Genomic DNA, 20,697 nt, shown 5'->3' with positions numbered 1-20,697 from the left:
CCCACAAACTCATACCACCACACACATAAACATAAAAATATATAATATATATATTAACAAAACTCCAAATACAACCCCTCCCCCTTTACACTTGCTCAATTATTTGACCCTCTTAGCACTCCCAATCATACAAGAATTAACCTTTGTCGCAAACCTCAAAGAACAAAGCGTTTCGCCAAAACTCCCAGAAAGAGGACTCACATTAACAAACATGAGCGTTTTGGAATTCCCTCCAAGAGAATTTTGTAATAGGTAGGTTAGCCGCGAGTTTCGGTACGGGACATGTTTGTCCCCGGATGAGAGGGCGGAGATCACGTCGCCCAGGCACGAGAGGGATTTATTGATGGCTTGGGTTTCGCGGAGGCGATCCCCGGTTGAGCCAGAGGAGGAGAGGCGTTCGCTGCCGGCTAGGTCAATCAGGTTGAGGGTGCCAGAGGAGGATTCAGAGGTTAGGGGGTTGGTGCCTTTAAGGCGGAGAGTAAAGACACTATAAAATGGGTGCGTCAAAAAGTGAGAATGACAAGAATAAAGGGGGAGGAGGTTGGTACCTGTGACTACGCGAAGACCGTTCATTGCAGTTGGTAGCTGCAACAGCACGGTTATGCGACGCTTTTCGTAAGACTTCATGAACTTGGGTAGGCGTCTCAACCTTGACTAGATTTCCCAAAAAAAATGTAAACACCACCAAACAAAATCTCATCATCAACACAAAAACAATTGAAACTCACCAGTAACAACATCCGTCACGACCGTCGTAGACCCTAAATGCTTAATCTCATGCTTGCCCTCTTTACCACCAATCAAATCCCGAATCGTCTCGTTATAAATCTCTAGGTACTGCGCTTCCATCTCATACGTCCACCCCTTATGTTCCAGTGTTGTGGCCGTATCAAAGATTTGGTGCACGGCACGCGGGATCATGCCCATTGTATCGGGGTCGTCCAGGGCATGACTGGGGCCTTCCATACTAAGAGTGGTCCATTTTTCAGTCACCAATGTCAAAAAAAGCGACATGTTTTAAAGGGTTTCACATACGTAAAAGTCTTGCCACTCCCCGTCTGTCCATACGCGAAAATGCACACATTGTACCCATCCAATGCCGATTGAACAAGCTGCGAAATTTCTTCAAAGACTTGTGGTTGCGTTGTGGTGGGTGGAAAGACCCGGTCAAAGGAAAACGGGTACGTTTTTTCCACTGTTTTTTGTCCCGAAGCCGATTCCTAAATTTTACAGATTTAACCACATATCAACGTGTTAAAAAGAAAAGTAAACTCACCACAGCTTGTCGTAACTCAATCACTTGTTCATCCCCCTCTGCAAAACTAATATGCGACAAGACTTCATCCGGTTTCTCACTCTTTTCCGCGTCTACCAAAAATAAACCATGAGTACCCGCACCGCGTTATAAACACCTCGTCACCAAAAACAAAACAATAAAACTCACCCAAAGGCGGCCGAACTCGACAAAACACTCGAATATTCCCCTTCAATTCTTGAATCGTATTATGCAACCTCCGTCGCACGGTTTCTTCTTCCCGGACTTTAGCTTCAAGTGCCTGCACAGCAGCCCGGGATGCATCAAGTTGCTGCTCAATGGTCTGGATACGGGTTTCGCGGTCCCGGAGCGTAGACTCTGTTTGCTAAACCATAGAGTGAGGACACGAATTCATAAAAAAACAAAACGACAAGTGTAAACAATACCTCGAGTAAAAGTTTATTGGCCCGACACTCGGATTCAAGCGACACACTCAACGCACTTTGCGTCGAAATCGTCGACTAGAGCCCAAAATCAAAAACCCCCATCACACGCATTGTACAAAACACACGTAAACATACCCTCAACGTAATATTCTCCTCCTTTGCAATCCGTAACTCGCCATCCAACCCCTCTTGCACCTTCTTCAACCTCCCAATCTCGCCCTCCCGCTCCTCAATCTCTCTTGCATGTCGGCTAATCAACAACGCAATCTCATCCTTGTATTTTTTCTCAACACCCTAAACAAAAAGGATAACCCACGTTAATGCACTTTTTGAATCATCTGATACAATAGGTAACGTACCAACAACTCGGCCCGTAGTTCCGTGACTTGTTGCGCAAACGTGCTGTTTTCGGCTTCCTTGACATGAACTTGATTTTCAAGCGTTTGTCTAAACTGAATCAATTCATCGACTACAAAAGAACCAATCGAATTCATCACCACGCTATATACGATTTCAAAAACAATCAAACATCATCAAAAACAACAAAACGTACTGGTCGACCGACTCCTCGACAACTCATCCGTCATATTCGCAATCTGAGACTGAGAATCCAACAGTTGCGACTGAGTTTGATGATGATACTCTTCTAAATCCTGTAACCGCCCCTTGACATCCCACGCCGGTCGCTTTTTCTTGACAGGTTCATCAGAGTCTTTTGGGGTGGGTTTCGCGGGTTTGGATACAGGTTTGGCCATGGTCGAGGGTTTGGATTTCAATGTCGTGGATCGTGTCGTTGTTGTCGTTGTTGTTGGTTTGGTTGGAGCACGGGTGGTACTCGCTCGTGTGGGTGGGTTCCTCGTCACGGTAGTCGTCCGAGTAGACCGGGCAGTCACACTCCCAGAATAAATTGAAGAAGAAGAAGAAGAATCCGTTTTCAACCTCGTGTTACGAGACGTTGGAGGTGGTGCTTCTGTTTTTCGCTTTTGGGGCACGGTGTGGACTTTAAAGTCTTCGGCCGTGAGGAGTTGGTCGGGGTCAACGTTTTGATCACCTTTTGGTGTGAACGAGAGGGGTTTGACCGACATGGGTGCGATTTTGCTTGGGGGTTTGAGACGCCCGATGGTGCGGGGTGTGAGCGGGGGAAGGGAGGTGGTGGTCGGCGGGGGTGGGTCCTGTGGAAAGCACACAAGTTGGCACCTTTTTGCGACTGAAATGCATCCAAAAAGCCACGTACGCTGGGATTCTGATTCGAGTCCATTACTGAAAACTTTGAAAAAATCAAACAAATCTAAAGCGTATATTAGGTTCGTTCCGTTCAACCTCTACACGCTCTGTCGGTCTAAAAACAGTTTCAATCACGTCTTTTGGAAGCGCGGACACGGTTCGGAAGAAAGCCCCGTTCAATAACAGCGGAACAAGTGTCCGGACGCACCTTCGGACATGCACGTGACTCATGGAGGGACACTCGTCAAAAACCAGAAAAGAAAACAACCAGCATTTTAAAACATGAGGCCAGTCACCATTCAAAACAAAACGTCCACACAAAAATAAAAGAGCAGGATATATAATTTCTCTAATTCTTCTCTCAATGACTTCAAGTGACCAGCACTCTCGGCAATTGAGAAAGCAACAAAACTTTTAGGTTTGTGTGTTTATTGTACTGTTTTTTTTTGTTCCCTTTGTCTTATAAACGGAATTAAACACCTCATTTTTCAAAAAAGCCATTACAGTAATCAACGACGACGATGACAATCATGAAACGCGTTCGTCGCAAAAGCGTCCTTTCTCCAACATAGTATCTCGTGTGTTTTCACTCTCTCAAAACCATCAAATCATAGAAGGTGACAACAGTTTGCGGGCTTAGAGGAAAGCAACCACGCCCACCAATACACCAGCAAGTGCTACGGCGACCGACTTGACATTGCGGGATGCGGCACTGAAAATGGGGGCGCTGGTCTCGGTTGGGACAGAGGTTGCGCGAACTTGTGGGTAGGGCTTGCTGGCATCTTCGGGCTTTGCGTACGAGAGAGGGTTTTCCACGTTTCCGTAGCTGGGAGTCTGAACGGGGGCTTCCACGGGCACTTCCTGGTAACCAGCAGTGGGCGTAGCAACGGGGGCGGCAGTCTCCGTTTCGCACTCTTCCTCAGGAGCACCCGTTTCGGTGGGCACGGGAGCACCGGTGGGTGTGCCAGTGGCAATAGGCACGGGGAGCACGTCAGTCGCAACGGGAACCTTGTATTGGTCACCCTCCTCTTCGCACTCTTCCTCTTCTCCTTCCGAAGGCTCTTCTTCCTCCTCCTCACATTCTTCTTCCTCAGGGACAGGAGTGGGCTCGGTCAGTTCCTTTGTTCCGGTGGGAGTAGGAATGGGGGCGGGGACGGGAAGGTTCTCCTCTCCACCTTCTTCGCACTCTTCCTCGGGGGATCCGGTGGGAGTGGGCACGACAATGGGTGAGTTTTCTTCGCCACCTTCTTCTTCACACTCTTCCTCCTCGGGGGTTCCCGTGGGCGTGGGAACGACAATGGGCGAGTTTCCTTCACCGCCCTCTTCACACTCTTCCTCGGGAGCTCCAGTGGGAGTGGGAACGGGCAGAGCCACGGGCAAGTTTTCCTCGCCACCCTCCTCAGCACCAGGGAAGTTGATAGGGAAGTCAGTGGGCAAAGAGACCTCGGGAGATCCTTCGGGAGTACCTTCGGGAGTCTCGCCCTCTGGAGTACCAACGGGCATCTCGGGCGTGCCCACGGGAGTCTCACCCTCAGGAGTACCAATAGGCGTCTCGGGCGTACCAACGGGAATCTCGCCCTCTGGAGTACCCACGGGAGTCTCGGGGATGCCGATAGGCACCTCGTTAGGAGATCCAGTGGGGTTGGGAATGGGCGTTACGCCATAGGTGACGGTGGGCTTGCTGGGAACGGCCGCGGTGGTGGTTCCGATGGGACCCTCGGGGTAACCAGGGAACTGGGGAATGTCTGTAGGGTAACCAGGGGCCTCTGTCTGAGGAGGAGGAGGAACAGGCTGGGAAGTGGCAACGGGCGTTGTCGTCTTGACGGGTTCTTGAGTCTCTTTGGCGGGGGGAGCCGGGTACGAAGGAGGCTTGTTGTCTACGGGTTGAGTCTCTTTGGGTTGCTGAGTCTCCTTGGGCGGTTGCGTCTCCTTTGGTTGCTCAGTCTCCTTTGGTTGTTCAGTCTCCTTGGGCGGTTGAGTCTCCTTTGGTTGTTCAGTCTCCTTGGGCGGTTGAACAACAACGGGAGGCTGCGTGCCAACAGGATAAGCAGGCACTTGAATCTGCTCTGAAGGAACACCTGTTGTGGGAAGAGGAGCAACTGCTGACTTCATCTTGTCTGCAAATCCACCATCCTGAGGACGGGGAATAGCGACCGCACCCGTTGCCAACAAGACTGTAGAGAGAACCAATGCCTTGACCATTTTCTTTGTGTGTAGGGTATGGGAATAAAATGTCTATGAGAGTAAGTTGTCTATGAGGATAACTCCCCTCGTCTAAAGTCTATTGGAATAAAAAGAAGGGGGGAAATGGGACAAGAGCATTATGAATAAAGAACAAGAGCATGGGAAAAAAGCAAGAAAAAAGAAAAACGCCATTTGTGTTGAACAAGTGAGTAAATGATACGCAAAGAGTAAAAAGTGTGTGTGTGTTGTGATTGTCGTTGTGATTGGAGAGAGAGAGAGAAGAAGAGAGAAGAGAGAGAGAAATGCCGCAATGGGATCATGGGAAAGAGAGAATTTCCCTTTTTGTGTTTATAAGAGTGGATGTGCAAATGTTGTATGTTGTGTGTTGTGTGTTATTAGTGCTCTGTGTGTGTGCTCTGTGTGTGTGTGCATGCAATGGGTGGGAAAAACATACAAGAAGCGGCTAATGTTGTTGTAAAAAGAATGGATTTTTGCGCGTTTTTTTCTCTTGTCTCTCTCTCTCTCTCTTTTGTGTAGTGTTTGTGCGGTCGTTTGGCTTCATGACTTGCCGCTTCTCTCTTTGCTCTTATCGCTATATTTCATATTCCCTCCTCCTAGTCCATTACTAGCTCTTTCACATACATGACATGATTGTCTTTATTTAACACTCACAGGGAAACGACATTTCCCTCTTGTTTAGAGGACCATTCACTACCCTTTTATGATTCTTGTGTTTCTTGCACAAGGTGGGCACACAAAATGCAACAGCCATTTTCATTCATTTCCTAGTATATACACACACACACACACACACACACAAGTTGCATCTGAATACTCTTGTGGATGCCCGATTCATTTAAACTCATGCAATTGTGCAATGGCCCCATGCATAGGCCCAACCCATGCAGTGGCTGCGTTTGTATATTTACTTTTAACAGTGCATGATTTAACAGCTGTGTGTGTGTGTTCTCTCTCATACTCTCTGTCTCCCTGTCTCTCTGTATGCGCACAACCTCCCCCCCGGTCGCTGGCCGTTCGTGGCTATCGTGAACTGAAACCTTGTTCACAAGATTTGTATACACACACACATGTTGAACCAGCGCCTTGTCACTACCCACAAATGTTGCTTACATGCGCACTGCAACACACACATTGACCGCCCTTTTGTGCGTTTATACAATTTGAGAAATCTTCAGCCCTGTCCAAATAACCGCCCACAAGGCACGAATAATAATAAAACCTTTTTTAAAGGGCTGAGTCGGAGACATGGCCGCGATCTCCCAAAGCGGTCGATCCCCGCGTGGTTTCATCTTGACCCCTTCAGCCCGCATGGATTGCTGCGCATTTTCCCCATATCTGCCGTGCATTTCATGACTGTGCATTCATGCATGCATGACTATGCCTCTCCTCTAATCAGTTAAAGTTTTTATAGTTTTTATGCCTTTCTCAAACAGCATCTTTTTGTAGACTTTTTTTTTTTCTCACACACACACACACACACACACACACACAAGGACATGGCACTGCCTCTCCTTGCCTTCTCCTTTGCCTTGTCTCCCTCCTCCTGTGTTGCAGGTGAAAGAAAGGGGCGGGGGATGGGAACATTATAAAAGGGAAAAGGACTCGCATCCATTGACAAAACATTCCTCCCCACACACACAACGATTGTCCCCATCGTCGTCGATTTCTGTCATTTGTCGATCATCGGTGGTTGCCACATTAGTATTATTTTATTTTGCTTTTAGCATCATCATACAACCCAACAACAACATCAATAATAATATGTCCTTTGCACGCTTGACAACGAGCGTGTGCTTTGCGCTCGCCGCAATCGGTGCCGTATCCGCCCAATCCACCATTGTCGACCCTGTTCCACCCGCACAACCTACTGGAGCACCTGCAGCACCCGCACCGGGCGGCAATGGAGCTGCCGGCTACCCAAACATGCCCACCGTGTTCCCTCCCATTGACCAAACAGTCATGATCCCAGACAACCTTCTCCAACATCCCCTGGTCGCAGAAGGCATGCGCAAGGTCCAAGCGGCCGTCCCAGCCAGCCTTCTCAACCTCCCCGTCGCAAAATACGTGGGCACACCCACACCAGAGTATCCAGGAGGCGCTGCAGCAGCGGCAGCCAATTGCTACTGGCCCGCCGGCCAATGCGTCCGTGATGTCGCAGCCCAAGGTTATAACGCCGACGTGTCCAAATGTCCAAACCAAAACGATTGGGGAATTACATACGACGACGGTCCCACCGTGGCTCCCACTGGCCAGTTTGACACAGAAGACATTCGCACGGCCCTCACAGATCTCAATAATGCCAAAGCCACCTTTTTCGTCTGCGGAACAAACGCAATCGCGTTTCCCGATGAACTCAAAAAATCTTTTGACGCTGGCCACGAAATCGCCGTCCACACTTGGACACACCACCCCCTAACCTCCCTCACCAACCAACAAATCGTCGCAGAAATCTTGTATACTGAAGCCCAAATCTACAAGGTCATTGGCCGTAAACCCAGATTCTTCCGTCCCCCCTACGGGGATATTGACGATCGTGTCCGCGCCGTCGCATCTGCCCTCGGCTACACGGCCATCATTTGGACTGCCCCCCGCGACACGGAAGACACAACAGCCCAAGGCGCTGATGGTGTCAACAAGATTCTCAACACTGCCCGATCATGGTTCCAAGCCCAACCCGGTTTTATTTCCCTTGAACACGATATCTCTACCACAACATCCGAAATCGCCGTTAAACTCTTGCAAAGCATTAAAGCCGCTGGTCCAGGCTTTCCACTCAAGATTATGCCCGTCGGAACCTGTCTAGGTACATCTGCCTATGCTGATGGTCTTGCTCCCGCTCCCAATACCACGACCCTCCCAGCTGCGACCACCACAGCTGTGCCGGCCCCCCGTACACAGTCTCCCCCCACGGCCACCACTGCACCACGTACCGGCGCGTCAGGTGAAAAGAGTCTTGCCGTGTCGATACAACCTGGTGCTTGGGTGGGTGCACTCGTGATGGGAGTTTTGGCAGTCTTGTAAAAAAAGATGTTGAACTGTTTGTTGTTTACCTGCTTTGGTTTTGTATTTTTTTTCGTTTTGTACATTTGCTAGTTGTATAGCATTGTGGTTTTTTTTTTAATGGATTGGTTGTGGATTAGCGGGTTGAATTTGCTATTTAGAGAAGAACAAAAAATATATACAAAAACCAGTATCTCTCTCATTGTGATTTTTGGTTGATTTATGGGTCGTGACGAAGGATTCCCCATCTAGCTTCTCTCTACATAACAATTTCGAAAAGATCCTACACAAACGTACCATCGGCAAATGGATCTAATTCAATCACTACACCATTGCACAATACCTCCACTTGAATGCCACCATTACATTGACGAAACCTAAATGACAAGTACACTCTATCCCTCATATTACGTACAAGTATTTTCATATAGCACCCACACTTTACCAACCAGCTGAGATAAAAAAAAAGCATCGAATATTTCTTGATCTTATACTGTGTGTTATACCCCGGTCAACTCAGAACATATCGAAAAAGTTTTAAATCCAATAATTTAAAAAAAAAAAAAAATAAATGAAGATTTACAACCTGTAACGATGATGCATGCAGTAGTCCACGATGGCAAAGCTCACAAGTGAAAATCACCTGATGAAAAAAAGAAAAAGGAATTCTAAGCGGGTCAAGATGAGATCAGGAATTCAAGAGAATCCGCTTGTATACTTTTTTTTGCAATAGTTAAGATATCAATCATGCTATATTGCAGGGAATAACCCTTGTACGACAAAAATACACCAAGAGAGAAACCGTGGTTTACAGACATGTACCAAACGTAAGAACCACGGTTCGTTGTTTGTTAGGATATTGAAATGAACAAAATGTAAAAAAAATATCTAAATCGTACAAAAAAACACTTGTATGTGTATCAAATGGGTAAGCATTGTTCCCAAACAGTAAAACCATATTCTGTTATGTGCCATAGAAATATCTGAGTAAGTCCAAAAGCCGGGTTAAACCAAATACAAACAACCGGTTAATTACTCAATACTCGCTTTTTTGCATATCATATTGAATGAATGTAATACCTAATCGTCAATACAGGTTTGCAAGTCTGTTGCTTAAATGTACCGTATTGTTTCCATAGGGGCTTACTTCCGATGTTATTCATCGATTAGGAATGAATTCCTCATGCATAAAAAAGACATTTTTCTAGTTACATATTGTGAAAGCAAGGAATGCTTCCTGCCGTGCCGGACCCTAATGGGCCAAGCAATTGCTTTTTGATCCTTTTAATAGTTTACGAGTTTTCCCCCCGCCCGCCCGCGGGTCCTCCTTGTTTTGAATTATATTGTTGCGAAATCCAGGGAATCAATGTTTGCTGCAACGACCCTTGGTACCCATCACATTACAAAAAAACATGCCGCATATGCTGGCATTTGTCTGTTTTCGTCGGGCGATATAGTACTTGGTCGTTGCCATTCTCAAGCGACCATTTTCTTCCAACCATAAAACTGTCGCGACAAGATTCAGATTTCCAAAAATAAAATAACCCAACTATCCAATACCTCGATCCTGCGCAATTGCCCTACCCTGTTCCCACATAAAGTCCGTGACATGCTTTTAAAAAAACTTGTTATTGTTCCAATAGACATAGATCCGCCATTTACCAATATCCCAAAAACAAACACGCCTCCAAAGTTTCGGAGACCTCCGTCCCAAGGCGCGGACAAACTTGCTATTGTCCAATTAGACATTACCCGTAATCTGATATCCCAAAAATACGCCATAACGACTCGGCTGCTCTCGCCCAAGAACCATGGTAAATAACTACCCATAATACTAATAATAATCGTGTGACAGTTCCATTATCAGAACCGTTAAGCAAATGATTCAAATCATGAGGGTTTTGATGGGATAGTTTTGTCGATATGGGAATGTTCCCTAGTGCCATCAGCAAAAAGTATGTTTTCTTAAATACTCTTGTCCCTTTATCGAGGAACCGTGGGATTTATGACGGTTTGCTTTTTCGTAAAAGGTTTTTTGAGATAAAACACCGCTGGTAGGTAACAAGATGCCTATTTTTTTTAGTCATCTTTTCACCCATTTATTCTTGGTATCCAGTTTGGCTCCAGCTTTCACCACAACGAACAAAAAAAAAAAAATGTCTGACAAAAAACCCAACATCAAGCGACATCTGGTTGTCCCTATTTGGGCACTCCTTCTCGGTGCGTCTCGCATATGTGGGGTAGTATGATACCTACTTTCTAAATGAAAGGACATTTCCGATTTGGAAAAAAAGCATCAACCATTATTATCGGCGGAACATTCTCAACCATTATTGGTGTTCTCTCATTCTTTACCTCAAACGCTACCGTTGACACCATCACCACATCTCTTCGAACAGAGACTATTCAAAGCGTTTATGGACGAGGTAAGACAAGAAACTTGTTTTGTTACATCCAAACAAACGATAAATTAAATCCGATTCTTATGTATCTAGTGACTACCATGCTCTCAAATTGCCAACATGTTCTTGAAGCCAATGGACGTAACCCATACTTGAATGCATTTATACAAAACCCGAATATGACTGCTGCAATGTCTCAGGATTTGCTTCTTGAGCAGCCTCAAGTTGTTGCGCATTTGTATCAAATGACCCTGCAGAACTCTTTTTTGGCAAAGTAAGGTTATTCGCGAACGTAAAAAGTGTTTTTTTTTCGTTATAGAGATCTTGTGTTTAACCTCTTTTATGTTATTTTGTTTTGTTAGTACCGGATTCTTTTTGAATAACTCGGATTATATTGCAAGTAAGATAACCCAGCTTCTCGCAAAAACAACGTTTTCCTTAATTTGCGTTGCTAAATTGGCTATCCTTGCGTTGACGCTGTACATACTATACGACTAGCCTACCCAGGACCCATGAAAGTATACTGGCAAGATAAAAATACCTACAATACCACAACGAACCTAAAGGAACTGTGGTCCGTCGATATCCTAGGCGTCTATAACAACTATACTTTGAATCTTGGCAGCGAAAAAGCTCTCATTAGACGTGACTGGTTTCCCAATGTAAGTTTTTTCTTTGCAAAAGAGTGTTTGTGACAAAAGTTGCCGGAAAAAGAAAAAGCTTACCTATATGGTCTCCAAAAGCTAAAATGGCCTCAACTCGCATCCGCAAACGGGTCCGCCTTTTGGGTTTCCAAAATATTCACACCCGTCCAAAAAACCTTTCTTTTCCCATTATTCTGGTACGTTTTTTAAAAACTCTCTCTTATCCAATCCCTTTTACGTTTTTCGTAACCCTAACCGAACCCCTTAGGCCAGTCTGGTACCAACAACCCTTTGGCACCATTACTCCCAACGAACCCTACTACGCAACCCACTTTATCATGCTCTCCACACGATCCATCGAGTCCATCCTAGCCTCTGTCAATGTCAGCACGAACGGTGTTGTCTCATTATGGGAAAGCACGGGGAGTATGATCGCAGCAAGTGTGCCCGGTGTATCGCAGATTGAAAACAGTCGGCGACGTTTAGTGCTGATCAGTCTCCTCAATCTGTTATTGCGGTAAGTATTATTCATAAAAAAAAAATGGACAAGAAACAGTTATTAATTGTTTATATATTATTGTTTTATTTTTTTTTTGGATAGATGACGGCTCGGTATATTATCAATACCTACGGATCAGTCGCAAACGCACCAGATGACCTCGCCATCACCCTCAAAGCAACCGATAACACAATCATCCTCGTGAATACCCGTTGGATAGTATACGACCGAACAAGAGGGTGCGTTATTGGCAATACTCTATTTCGTTCACTTTTCTCATTTTTTTCTACCCTTTTTGCAAAAAATACCAAAACATTAAAAAAAAAAAATAGGGACGGAGGTGGTTTACGTTGGCTTTTAGTCCTCAGTATCCCCCGTGATGACTTTTGGGGTGACATTACCGGTACAAAAACCAATATCGCCATTGTATGCGGAGTCGTTGCTGTTGTTTTTCTTGCTATGGTGGTGGGTGCTAGTTATTGCATTACGGCACCTATTCGTAAACTTCAAAACACCATGCAAGCGGTACGTTGTTTCTTTTTTTTCAACCTTTCCCTTTGTGTGGGGATTCGCACATGAGGATTTTTCATGACTTGTCTGTTTTTGATTTTGGTTTAGGCAACCCTATTCGATTTCACAGCCCTCCAAAACGGATACATGAACGAACGCTCCCTATTCTCCGAAATCAGCGATATGCAAGATACATTCAACAAAATGTTAACCAAATTCGCTCACGCCATTCAAAATAATAAGAATTTGACCAAAGGGGGTCAAAGTACCAGTGCGAATCAAGCTCCTAACCCATCGTTGAGTCGTGTACATGTTAGGCAAACTGTTTCTGGCACAGAGTCGGCAACTGGGAATGTCTAGTTTTGTTTTTTGTTTTGAAATGATAAAATCGTGCTATCTGGTCAGAGTTGTTTTTGTGGTATTTTGCGAATGATGTGGAATGTCGAGTTTGCGTTCTTTCGAATGTGCTCTTGCGTTTTTTGAAATTTCCCCTTTTCCTTTGCGCAATACTCTCCCCATATCTGGCCGTTTGGAGGAACACAAAAAAGTTAGGGCACATAATTCGTTATATTCATGACCGGAACCCACCGACAAATCCAAAAAAAAAAAAAAAATTCGATCACCGGCCAAAATATCCTTGGCTCCCTATATTTAATCTCATTTTAACCAGCCTTAACAAATTGACTAATCATCCACTCCACCATAACGTTCGAAAACCACAGAAACAAATGTTTCTAACACTTGCTATACTAGTGCTATGCACCGTTCGAAAAATCAAGTGAGTATACCACGAACTAACTCTACATGCAAAAAAACACCATGCGACAACAAAAACCATTCACAATCGACATATCATCTTCTTTTACAAGAATCGTGTCATATCCATACTCAATCTACCCAAACCAACACGCTTCAATACCCACATATGAAATATCATCGTCGTACGAAACCATACAAGTAATGTACGCAAATTAAAGTTACATTCAATACCCAACCATGAATGTATACCTTCCAGCGGCGATGTACCCACCATGCACACACCTTCTTTTCTAAACGTTGTGAATAAGGTTTACGGATGGCTCCTATTCGATTGTCGTATAGTGACTTGAGATTGGAGGGTTCGTTTGCGAAATCCACCCGAATATATCGTCAGATGTCTCCTTATGCAGAAGCCATTGACCGTAACTTTGTATAATTGCGTTGGAGGTATCGTCGGGAGGAACAGGCCAACGAGTCATTGCTACGACGATATCCGCTAGGCAAGAGTTTTAGTTTTAGCTATCACGCCGCAAAGAAACAAAAAGTGTTGAAAGGCGCTTTGTGTCATTTCGTACACTCCATTCTCGTTCGTCAGGAAATAAAAGTATTTCACTAATGGCGCGTAAGAAAACATCAAAACAAATGTCATCTGTTCAGGAAAAGGAAAAAATGAACCTTGCGAAATTTAATTGCTCCCTTCGTGGATTGAACACGAGACCTTTAGATCTTCAGTCTAACGCTCTCCCAACTGAGCTAAGGAAGCTGTTGAAATGTCTAGCAAAATTGGGATTGATATTTCTTGGCACCCTGTGTTTGTCCTTGACACAACCCACATCTTGATGACACTTAGCGTCCTATTTGAAAGATCGTCTGGCGTCGAACTCGAAAAGAACGGCGGCTTATTGTTGTTTTCATTTAATTTAGTAATTGCATTGATTCTGATAGAGAGACATACGGCCTCGGGACCCCTCAGTGTCGGCAGTCGCAGTCCCCTCCTCTATCAGGGTCATACAGCCCTGGTCAAAAGCAGAGAAAGACAGACACACAATAAATCCGTATATATGCCTCAGAAAATAATTACATACTACCCCATCATCATCCTTATTTTAAACATAGCTCGCAGTACCAATTCGGGTATCTTTCACCGCAACCAGCCGTGTGGCGGTCGTACCTGATTTCCCATCCATCGGCATTCCCGACGGATTCGCATCCGGCAATGCAGGTAATCCATACCCCTTCAAAACCTGCTCAATGCTAACCAAATACAAACAAGCAAACGTCATATGAAAGCTTGCAAAGACATAAGCCAACTGATTCATCACGAGACCAAGTGGTTTTTCGTCGAGACTCGGATGGAGACTGGATACGACGACGAGTGTCATGCCGATCCATGACATGATAACCATGACGATCATTGTATAAACCGTTCGGACGTGGAGGTTGCTGGATTTTACGTGGTGTGATGGTGAGGGTTCGATACGAAGCTTTTGAAGGCGGATATACATGATGCTGGAGAGTATAGTATCCATTACGAGGAGATATAAAGTAAATCCCGCGTAAAGGAGGGTGTTGACACGGCGGTATAAAGTCTCCATTCCGGGTAGGTAGCTCTGCAGGATACGGTGAAGTCGGTAAAAGGCAAACCCCATCCCGGTTCCAGCAGTAGCAATAAAAATGACGATCGTTCCCTACGAAAACGACCAAAAACCATAAATACGATAATAACGGATAAAAGAGATGCACGGAGCTCACCAGAAACATGACCCGATTCCAAACTGGTTTATCCCACCTCGTCCCACACAACCCGAATCTCTTCACCAATAAAAGCACATGTACCAAGCAAGCGAAATTGTAACAAACATTCCCAGAAATATTCAACTTGTCATGCGCTTCTCCGTCCGCTAACAACGTCCGACTCGCAATCATGTTGACAATCGTGAACCCTAACATAAACATCTGTTGCGAGAACAAGCCTAACGTAAAGGATGTGACTCGCCGTACAAGTCTTTGGGACGAGTAGCCAAGGTTGCATACTTGGATGACAAGGGCGATAGCGGCCAAAGTGACGCGGATTTCATCGTAAGGAGACGGGAGAATCGACATGAGTATGTTTTTTGCTGTTTTTTTCGCCAATTGAAAGGGTAAAATGTTCCCCCTCCGAAAGCACTCGTCCTTCTACATGCACTGATCGTAAAATGTTAACATTAAGGGTATACGCTAATGTTTAACCTTAATATAGTCTTGTTTTGTTTAGCCCTCATTTTTCACGGCTGACGTGCGCGAGGAAAAAAACAGGTTACTCTGGACCAGTTGAATACTAAATCAATGCAATCGTTGATTATGCAAAGTGTCAGTTTAAGCAAAGGATCGACCCTCCCATTTATGTAACTGACATGTGCCGCACTAACATCTCCGAGCCATTCTCAACTGCTCACATATCATCTCATGGTTCATATTGGTAATTAAAAGGACAGGCCAGAATTCCCTGACACACATTGGTTTCCCCCTCTACGTATTATCAGATAATCAATCAGTACAAATCAGTCCTGGCAAGAGTCAGTTGTAACGTTCGGATACTCTTATTCGACACTTTACAACGGCATGCTCTCAACTATGTCAGGCAACACGCAATTGCGAGTCAATCAGATATGCAACACTAACTCTCACTGACGACGGTAGAGGAACTATACTTGACCTTCATTAATGCAAGTACCTGGACAGTTCACTACGTACATATACAATTCCAAACTGTGACGCCGAACCAGCAGTGAAGGTTTACTAGCGGGCGAGTGGGGTGTAATCGTGGCATCTTACGGCGATGGCTTCTTCACTATCCTTTTTCACAACAGACCCGAAAGAGATTGAACTCGATATCCGCCAAGGCTTGAAAAAAGACTTCCCGAGCAGGACCGATGCGGTTTTATCGGTGAATGCATCGGATTTTTGAGAAAGCACATGAATGGAGTTAGAATTGCACTATGCCGCACAACCGGTGTTTGAAGCATATATAAAATCATGACGCTGCTTTCGACGGCATTTGCTTCAAATAAAGGTTGAAGCACGCTAAATGGATTCTATACCCCTCCATAGGCTGATTCCCTATGCAAAGCGAACATCCAAGACGAAATCACACCTGTTTGCCACGCACTTGAATCTGAACGATATATTCATGTCATCAACGAACGCGGAAAAAGATAAAAAAAAGGATTCTCACATACACTGATCCGGCCTCCCAGAGTCGAACTGGGGACCCTTAGATTGCTAGTTCATTACAGTCTAATGCTACTGCCAACTGAGCTAAGGCCGGTGTCTCCCAGGTGTTGACTGCAATACTAATAAGCTATAGCCACATTCGTGAACGTCGTTCCAAGAGGGCCCATGGGCCCTCCAGCGATGTCTCACCGATGTCTCACCGATGTCTCACCGATGCACACCCCGCAGCCAATACACTCGACAAACCCTCCCTTTGCGACCTCTCACGTGTGGTAACGCTTGATTTCCCACCATGTTTACGACGATTGGGTGAACAAATACCTGTACGTTTGGCCACCATTGCCACACGAAAATGAGTGGAAAAGCTGCCACAAGTGAAAGCCACCACCACAAATTAGATCGGCAATTTGACCTGAACTCCAGGGTTAGAAAAAAAAAGGATGCTGGGATCCACTGTCCCACGGAGCCTGAAGGGATTGCAGGTAAGCGTCTAGATTGACATTGCCACATTGTATTCGGGGGACTAGGTTTTTGTTAGGATCAAAACAGAAACACTTAAAAAACTATCGAGCGTGCTGATCCGGCCTCCCAGAGTCGAACTGGGGACCCTTAGATTGCTGGTTCATTACAGTCTAATGCTACTGCCAACTGAGCTAAGGCCGGTTCATACTCCAGCCAATCTAGTTATAAGATATCCTTTGGATATACCACCGAACAAGGACAGTGCACACACACAAGTTTTCCTATCTAAAAACAACAAGACTGCATAGCGGAGTTGAACTACAAAATATATCTCTTCATTCAAACACTGTACACGATTCGTACATACAATTCACAAAAAATCACAGGCAAAATTATCAAAAACATAAAACAATGAAACAAGTAACTAAGAATACAAAGTCCATCAACGTCCCGGGTATCTAACCTCAACCAAAGTCCAAACACAATATGGTACAACAAGAAAATACAAAGGGACGAAACAATACAGCTAATTGATTATGAGACAACTATTAAAATCTTCCCATATCCGAGACCATTTTGCCCATATGGGTATGCCCTTGAGCTTGCTGTGCCGCGGCTTTGGCTTTGTGCTTGAGGTGAGTGCGCTTGTGCGCCGCGAGATTGTCAGAGCGAGAAAAGCGACGGTCGCAACCAACTTCATCACAAGGAAAAGGTCGTTCACCAGTGTGCATTCGGCTGTGTCGGTTGAGGTGTTCCGCGCGTTTGAAAGATTTGCCACTGATGAATGTGAAAATACGGATTAGACACTGTCAATACAGACAAAATGTGCATGTCTGTCTGTACTTACCATCCTTCGTGTGTGCAAGTAAAGATTTTTCCAGCTGATGAAGCGGAATTGTTTCCGTGCCAAGACTTCATCCTCCTTCCTCGTGCATACGGATGCAAGGGATGATCAGGCGGAGGGGTTGGGAGGCCGGCTCCGTAGCTAGGGTGAGAGTACGTCGCGTGAGGAGGGATCAAGAGCGGTGCAGGAGGGCGCATCATGTGGGCAGGGTGGTGTGGGAACTGTTCGCTTGTGGTGGTCATTTGCATGCCAACGGTGGGGTCCATCATATGAGACACGACGTTGAGTGGTCGACCAAAGGAGCCCCTTGGCCCGGCAGGAAGGCCTCGCCAAATGTGGTACGGGGGAACAGCGTGATAATGGGGTTGGTGTCGAGGTTGGTGTAGGTGAAGGTGAGACGGGGGAATGGTGCCATTTCCAGAGATAGATGCAGCCGGGTGAGGGTAGTGCTCAGAGGTCGTGGCAACGCGGTCAGGGTGAGAATTGTGGTGATGTGGATGGTGATGGTGATGAGCCGAAGCCATCATCCGGGGAACAAAGGCAGCGGAGGAGGAAGGCGTGGAGGTGCTAGATTCATTGTGTGATTGCGCGTGTTGAGATTGTTGGGTAGGTTCTGTAACGGGCCATTCTGACTTGTTTGGGCGACTGACAACATTTGACACCCAATCGTCCTTCATGATGGGAGTGGGAGCCGGAGCCCACTCGCTTTTAATAGGCGGAGAAGCAGACGAATATTCAGTGTGGACCGGGCTAGGAGGAACCGTGATAGGTGTGGCAGGGGAGAGAGGTCTTTGATTTCGGGCGGGAGACACGGTGCTATGATTAGCTGAGTGAGGGTTGCCGCTCGCACCGTGGCTGTTGCTGTTTGATGCCAAATGATCCTTTGGTTGGTAAGCGAGATCGAAGCCCGAATTGAAACCAGACTGTTCGTGGCCGACACTTGCAAAGTCTGCGAAATGAGACGACGAGAGCGGTGTAGGATTCCAGTCGAGCAACGTCGTCATGCTTTGTTTGGGTAGTGTCAACAAGACTTGACAGATGACGTGAGACGACAACGATCGGGATGACAGCCACAGAATAGGCTAAGAGAGAAGGGGGAAACTAGCGTCGAAAAAGGACGACGATGGAATAGGAGGTAACAAGAAAAGAAGCTACCCCAAGATGAAAGAAGCTTTCAATGAATTTCTGTATAGGATCTTGCTTACTACTAGTAGGGCGAGGCTGTTAAGATGCCGGGGGGGAAGAGGAGGAGGAGGGAGGTATAAAAAGGAGAGTGTTCGAATGGGAGGGGAGAGGAGTGAAGGGGGGAATTAAATTGAGAATGACCTTAGATATAAATCAAACGCGTGGGAAAAAATCGAGGGAAGAGCAAAGGGGGGAGGAGGCAAAAAGCGTGTGTGGTTCATGCATATGTCATTTAGGCGAACCTTCAAAAAGCGAACGCATGCAACACACACACGCGCGCCGCGTGATGATTATTACCGTTCTGTGTGGGTGTGAAGAGCCGTACGCAAGACAGGTCTATTCGCACATTCATTCTCGCGCGCCAAAAAAAAAATAAAACTGATCAAGAAGCGATCGAGGAAAAGAACGATGTCTTCCGAGCTGCTTGGTCCCTTATCCCAACCAACCGCTGCTCTACCTTTCTTGTCGATTTGCCCGTCGTGCAAATTGAACATTGTTAAGCCCCCCCAATGTTGGGCGGGACGAGTGGATCTTGGTTCGCGCCAGCCGGATGCAGTTTGTGTGGGCAAAAGGAAAAGACACACGTACAGCCCACGGCAAATTGACAAGTTTAGATTTGGAGGCCAAATAGGAATAATACGCAATGTCCTAGCAGCTCCTAAAACGGGATAAGGGACTCCGATGTAGCGTTGCCCAGTACCAGTTTGTCGGTTCATCTGAAAATTGTTTTTTTTCCTTTCGCTAATTAAAGGGTTTCTTGCGATGCCCTTTCTATCATTTCATTTATCCATAAACGTGCAGAACCACGCTATTCGTGTTATCATATTGCAAAGGGTCCAGTGTATCCATTTTGATTTGTTTTCTTGGTGCCTCAAATTTCGTCGCTTTACCACATATGGGCAATGCGAACCAATTTAGCACGAGGGAAAGGTGGTGATTGAACGGAGGGAAAAAAACCAGTTTGCGTATGCATGTGCGCACTCGTTTCCTTGGAAAAGTATACAAGAGGCCTCGCTGCCTAGAAACAAAAAACGTCAAGCTGAAATGTGTGTGGTATGATGGGAATAGAGATTGTTATGATGATGGTGGGGGTGTGGCAAACAAGGCAGCGGAGAAATTGTAAAACTCGGCCATCTCTATTCACGAGAGAGAGAGAAAGAATTCAAAACCAGTGAAGCCAAGCCAGACACCTGGAGGCGCAGGAAATTTGAACACTGCGACCAGGCCTGTGGAACAAAAATAGACACTGGAAATTAAAAGTTCCAAATCTCTTTTTTGCTCAACTTTCTTTGCTGTTTAATATTTCGAAAAGGGGAGGAGTACGTGTGTTTTTGACTTGATATTGCACATTACGTCCTTTGTTGTGCGCCAATTCCATGGTTGGAAAGTAGACGAGCACGGATTGCGGCGATTAAAGGAATCCACTCAAAGAGGACGATCAGTCATCGCCGTTCCCATCACAAGTTGGTTTCAAGATCCGGGTAAGTGTTGCACCGAATCAAGATATGCGCAATGAACACTGCAAACATGAGGAGCTTGGCAGCGTTGATTTTACACAGCCAAGCTTAGCCTGCACACTAAAACATTGCACATGCAGTCGTGTCCACAAATGAAATCACACCGGAGGGTCACGATCCGTCAAAAGCGCTCAACTTGCTGGACAATGAAATGACTTATGCCATTTGACCGAATTAATGGGTGGACATCAACGTAATAGCATGTCAACCTCAGTCATCAGGCGGGATTTTTTGGATTCTTTCAGCAAGTTTGAACATCTGCCAAGGCTCGGATCGCACCCGGCCTTAGCTCAGTTGGCAGTAGCATTAGACTGTAAGATATCAGCGATCTAAGGGTCCCCAGTTCGACTCTGGGAGGCCGGAGTAGTTTTAATTCACTGTTTCTTTTTGCACGGAATATTTATTCCTAGATGTTGAAACTACTCGAAATCACGCAAGCTCTGTGAAGAAACTGCACAATTGAAAGGGGGGCATGTTGTCACCAAATCCCAGTTAGATTATATAAAGGTTTCGGAGCCAGTTATAAAAAATA

The 20,697-nt window shown here is 45.7% G+C and overlaps 5 protein-coding genes and 4 non-coding genes across 9 annotated transcripts; 2 read left to right on the top strand and 7 right to left on the bottom strand.

The window, feature by feature from the left end:
- Positions 1-34: 34 nt before the first annotated feature.
- Positions 35-3,110, bottom strand: SPPG_08493 (uncharacterized protein). Its single transcript, XM_016756644.1, has 11 exons — positions 2,936-3,110; positions 2,255-2,873; positions 2,061-2,170; positions 1,837-1,995; positions 1,702-1,776; positions 1,445-1,640; positions 1,277-1,368; positions 1,036-1,220; positions 729-967; positions 549-654; positions 35-487 (listed from the first exon to the last, which is right to left on the bottom strand). The coding sequence occupies exons 1-11, from the start codon at positions 2,957-2,959 to the stop codon at positions 100-102; spliced, it is 2,193 nt and encodes a 730-aa protein (XP_016604144.1). The 5' UTR covers positions 2,960-3,110; the 3' UTR covers positions 35-99.
- A 26-nt stretch (positions 3,111-3,136) lies between these two features.
- Positions 3,137-5,363, bottom strand: SPPG_08492 (uncharacterized protein). The gene has a single exon (XM_016756643.1). It carries the CDS (start codon positions 5,125-5,127, stop codon positions 3,562-3,564), a length of 1,566 nt encoding a protein of 521 aa, XP_016604143.1. The 5' UTR covers positions 5,128-5,363; the 3' UTR covers positions 3,137-3,561.
- Positions 5,364-6,586: 1,223 nt separating this feature from the next.
- Positions 6,587-8,332, top strand: SPPG_08491 (uncharacterized protein). The gene has a single exon (XM_016756642.1). The coding sequence runs from the start codon at positions 6,892-6,894 to the stop codon at positions 8,149-8,151; it is 1,260 nt and encodes a 419-aa protein (XP_016604142.1). The 5' UTR covers positions 6,587-6,891; the 3' UTR covers positions 8,152-8,332.
- A 5,302-nt stretch (positions 8,333-13,634) lies between these two features.
- SPPG_10204 lies at positions 13,635-13,707 on the bottom strand. Its single transcript has one exon. It is a non-coding gene; the product is annotated as a tRNA-Phe (tRNA).
- Positions 13,708-13,958: 251 nt separating this feature from the next.
- Positions 13,959-15,153, bottom strand: SPPG_08488 (uncharacterized protein). The gene is made up of 2 exons (XM_016756641.1): positions 14,697-15,153; positions 13,959-14,632 (listed from the first exon to the last, which is right to left on the bottom strand). The coding sequence occupies exons 1-2, from the start codon at positions 15,045-15,047 to the stop codon at positions 14,051-14,053; spliced, it is 933 nt and encodes a 310-aa protein (XP_016604141.1). The 5' UTR covers positions 15,048-15,153; the 3' UTR covers positions 13,959-14,050.
- Positions 15,154-16,167: 1,014 nt separating this feature from the next.
- On the bottom strand, positions 16,168-16,251 carry SPPG_10203. Its single transcript has one exon. It is a non-coding gene; the product is annotated as a tRNA-Tyr (tRNA).
- A 485-nt stretch (positions 16,252-16,736) lies between these two features.
- SPPG_10202 lies at positions 16,737-16,820 on the bottom strand. The gene has a single exon. It is a non-coding gene; the product is annotated as a tRNA-Tyr (tRNA).
- Positions 16,821-16,926: 106 nt separating this feature from the next.
- Positions 16,927-19,047, bottom strand: SPPG_08487 (uncharacterized protein). Its single transcript, XM_016756640.1, has 2 exons — positions 17,467-19,047; positions 16,927-17,396 (listed from the first exon to the last, which is right to left on the bottom strand). The coding sequence occupies exons 1-2, from the start codon at positions 18,465-18,467 to the stop codon at positions 17,168-17,170; spliced, it is 1,230 nt and encodes a 409-aa protein (XP_016604140.1). The 5' UTR covers positions 18,468-19,047; the 3' UTR covers positions 16,927-17,167.
- A 1,397-nt stretch (positions 19,048-20,444) lies between these two features.
- Positions 20,445-20,528, top strand: SPPG_10201. The gene has a single exon. It is a non-coding gene; the product is annotated as a tRNA-Tyr (tRNA).
- Positions 20,529-20,697: the final 169 nt, after the last annotated feature.

This window comes from Spizellomyces punctatus (assembly GCF_000182565.1).
Source record: "Spizellomyces punctatus DAOM BR117 chromosome Unknown supercont1.22, whole genome shotgun sequence".
Lineage (NCBI taxonomy): Eukaryota > Fungi > Chytridiomycota > Chytridiomycetes > Spizellomycetales > Spizellomycetaceae > Spizellomyces > Spizellomyces punctatus.
The sequence above is the reverse complement of the archived record's forward strand: the minus strand, read 5'-3'. Positions and strand labels throughout refer to the sequence as shown.